General features: G+C 47.1%; 1 protein-coding gene across 1 annotated transcript; it reads right to left on the bottom strand.

The window, feature by feature from the left end:
- Window positions 1–570: 570 nt before the first annotated feature.
- On the bottom strand, window positions 571–2,604 carry LOC138974862 (uncharacterized). The gene has a single exon (XM_070347588.1). The coding sequence runs from the start codon at window positions 2,602–2,604 to the stop codon at window positions 571–573; it is 2,034 nt and encodes a 677-aa protein (XP_070203689.1).
- Between the last annotated feature and the right edge of the window lie 841 nt (window positions 2,605–3,445).

Here is a 3,445-nt window from a genome sequence, read left to right as displayed (position 1 = left end):
AAGCAAATGCTTATTTGACGTGACCATAACAATGCTAAGTTATCTAAACAACGAAGTGACTGTGGTAAGATGAACAAAGTTAAAAAACAAAGGAATACTGTACTCACCGATACAAGAACGAGACAAGACGGTACGAATTTTTGCTTATGGAAGCTTCATCAGGAAAAACAAGAACACAAAAGACAACAAAAAGCAGACGCAACACGGAACGATCAAAGTTTGAAAGAAAATGGAGGGGAAACACGCAAAAAAGGGAAGGAACTCTAGGAACGGAAATGAATGAAAGGGGAGAGAAGTGGTTGGATGATGTCATGGGCACAGGCATACTAGACTAAAAGTGATACACATTCATAAAAGGGAGGGGGGGGGGGGGGTGGGGACAGAGGGAAAACAAAAACAAAAAACAAAAAAAGGGGGGAGGGGGGGAAACAAATGTACGCACGCACACGCACACATACACACACAACCAAACACATGAATACACACATAAACACACACACACACATTCACACACAAACACACACACACACGTACCGTAAATCCACAGTATGTTTGGGGAATACAAGTACATCACATTTTCGCATTCAAACCGTCAGGTGTGGATGTGCCCAGGGATAATATGAAATCGGACTCTACTTGTTTTCTGTCTGTGGAGGTGCTGTACATTTGCCAGACACCTTTCACACGTGCATCCAGGGAGGTGTGGTTGCTGCTGTTGAAATGTTGGGCAACAGACCTACAGCGGCGATGCCGAATATCTGCCAGATGTTCGGTGAAGCGGGTAGAGAGGGTTCTTTCGGTCTCACCAATGTAGAGTACTTTGGGGCATTTGAGACAGGATATGGCATAGATGAGATTGCGGCTGGTGCAAGAGAACGTGCGTTTAATGTTGAAATCTTTTTGGGGGCCGGTCAGAGTGGTAGAATGGCAAATGTGGGGGCAGGTGTGGCAACGAGGGTTCTGGCATGCGTGTGTGCCGGGTTGTAGGGGAACTGGCGAACGAAGAGAGGATCGAACCAGGGAGTCTCGAAGGTTGCAGTCCCGTCGGGAGGCCAACAAGGGTGGCAGGCTGAACGTTTCACCAACAGAGGGGCTAGACTTCAGGATGAACCAATTGGTTTTCAAAATGTGGCGAACAGGTAGGTTGTGGGGATGGTGGGTCAGAACTGCCACAGGTCTGTCTGATCTGTCTGAGGTGGATGATGGCTGCAGAGCTACTTGTCTCGGTATGCAGCGAACTTTATGTAAGGCCACATTCAAGAGGCTGGATGGGTAGTCACGTTGAAGGAAGAAGTCAGACATTTCTGCTGCTTTTTCTTCAAAGTCATCTGTGTCAGAACAGATGCGGCGCAGTCTGAGAAACTGGGAAAATGGAATGCTCCGGATGGTGGAAGAAGGGTGAGAGGAATGGAAAGTAAGGTAGGTGTGAGCATCAGTGTCTTTGTAATGAACACTGGTGGAAAGAATGCTATCAGACAGGGAAATGTTCAAATCCAGAAAGGCGACTGCGGAAGGAGAGATATCAAAGGTGAATTTGATGGAGGGATGGTAGTTACTGACAAAGTGTATGTAATCAGTGAGGTCAGACAACGAGAGAGAGGTGGCACCGAGGCAATCATCGATGTAGCGTTTGCACAGTTCAGGCTGAGGTCCAGTGTAAGTGGAACGAATCTGGGATTCCAGGTGGCCCATGAATAGGCAAGCATAGGAAGGTCCCATTTTAGTGCCCATGGCGACACCACTTATCTGATGAAAGACTTGTCCATCAAACTCAAAAGTATTGAGCGTGAGGACAAGCTCCGCGAGACGGAGGAGGATCGGAGTGGGTGGGTCGCGAACAGAACGATTGTCCAGGAAGAACTGAAGTGCTTGAAGTCCGTCGGAATGAGGGATGGAGGTATACAGAGAACACACATCCATGGTGAACAGAAGGTTGGGATGAAAAGAAGGGTTGTTGTTGATTTCACCCAGAAGGTGAAGCGCATGAGTGGTGTCTTTGATGTATGAAGGCAGTGTCTGAACGATTGGTTGCAAGAGATGGTCGAGGTACTGAGACAGATGCTCAGTGGGGCAACTGCAAGCGGACACAATAGGTCTGCCTGGAGAGTCAGGTTTGTGTATCTTGGGCAAGAGATACAATTTGGGTTGTTGAACTTGAGACTTGTTCAAGTGTTTTGCAGTAGGAGGAAGCTTGTTTTGTGTGACAGCAGTTTTAATGGTCTGGGCAATGAGTTTTTTGTCTGACAGAAGTGTTGGTTCCGTTGGGGATTGATAAGCAGTAGTGTTGTGGAGCTGCCGATTGGCTTCTTGGATGTACATGCCGCGGTCCCAAACCACAACGGCCCCTCCTTTATCTGCTGGTTTTATGACGATGTCAGATCTTTGTTGTAAGGACTTGAGGGCGACAAGTTCTGATTCAGAGAGGTTGCTTTGTTTGATGGGTTTGGGTTTAAGAGCTTTGATGTCTGCCTGACATTGTGAAATGTACAGTTCAACATGGGCAGACTTACCACATGGTGGAAGGTTGCGGCTGCCTGGTTGGAAGAGTTGAATGAAGATGTCCTGTGATGTAGGAGGTCTGGGGACTGAACCTAAGACAGCCATCCATCTGAGAGTGCGGAAAAAACGCTCACAGTCAAGGAGTGTTTTGTACTTGCTTGTGGATTTGGTTAAAAGAACAAACTTGAGTCCTTTGGACAGGACTGAGCGTTCATCCTCACACTCACTTTATCAGAGGATGAACGCTCAGTCCTGTCCAAAGGACTCAAGTTTGTTCCTTTAACCAAAACCACAAGCAAGTACAAAACACTCCTTGACTGTGAGCGTTTTTTCCGTACTCTCAGATGGATGGCTGTGTTAGGTTCAGTCCCTAGACCTCCTACATCACAGGACATCTTCATTCAACTCTTCCAACCAGGCAGCCGCAACCTTCCACCATGTGGTAAGTCTGCCCATGTTGAACTGTACATTTCACAATGTCAGGCAGACATCAAAGCTCTTAAACCCAAACCCATCAAACAAAGAAACCTCTCTGAATCAGAACGTGTCGCCCTCAAGTCCTTACAACAAAGATCTGACATCGTCATAAAACCAGCAGATAAAGGAGGGGCCGTTGTGGTTTGGGACCGCGACATGTACATCCAAGAAGCCAATCGGCAGCTCCACAACACTACTGCTTATCAGTCCCTAACGGAACAAACACTTCTGTCAGACAAAAAACTCATTCCCCAGACCATTACAACTGCTGTCACACAAAACCAGCTTCCTTCTACCGCAAAACACTTGAACAAGTCTCAAGTTCAACAACCCAAACTGTATCTCTTGCCCAAGATACATAAACCTGACTCTCCAGGCAGACCTATTGTGTCCGCTTGCAGTTGCCCTCTTGCAACCAATCGTTCAGACACTGCCTTCATACATCAAGGACACCACTCATACGCTTCAC

The sequence above is a fragment of the Littorina saxatilis genome, linkage group LG8 (assembly GCF_037325665.1).
Source record: "Littorina saxatilis isolate snail1 linkage group LG8, US_GU_Lsax_2.0, whole genome shotgun sequence".
Taxonomy (NCBI): Eukaryota; Metazoa; Mollusca; class Gastropoda; order Littorinimorpha; family Littorinidae; genus Littorina; species Littorina saxatilis.
The sequence above is the reverse complement of the archived record's forward strand: the minus strand, read 5'-3'. Positions and strand labels throughout refer to the sequence as shown.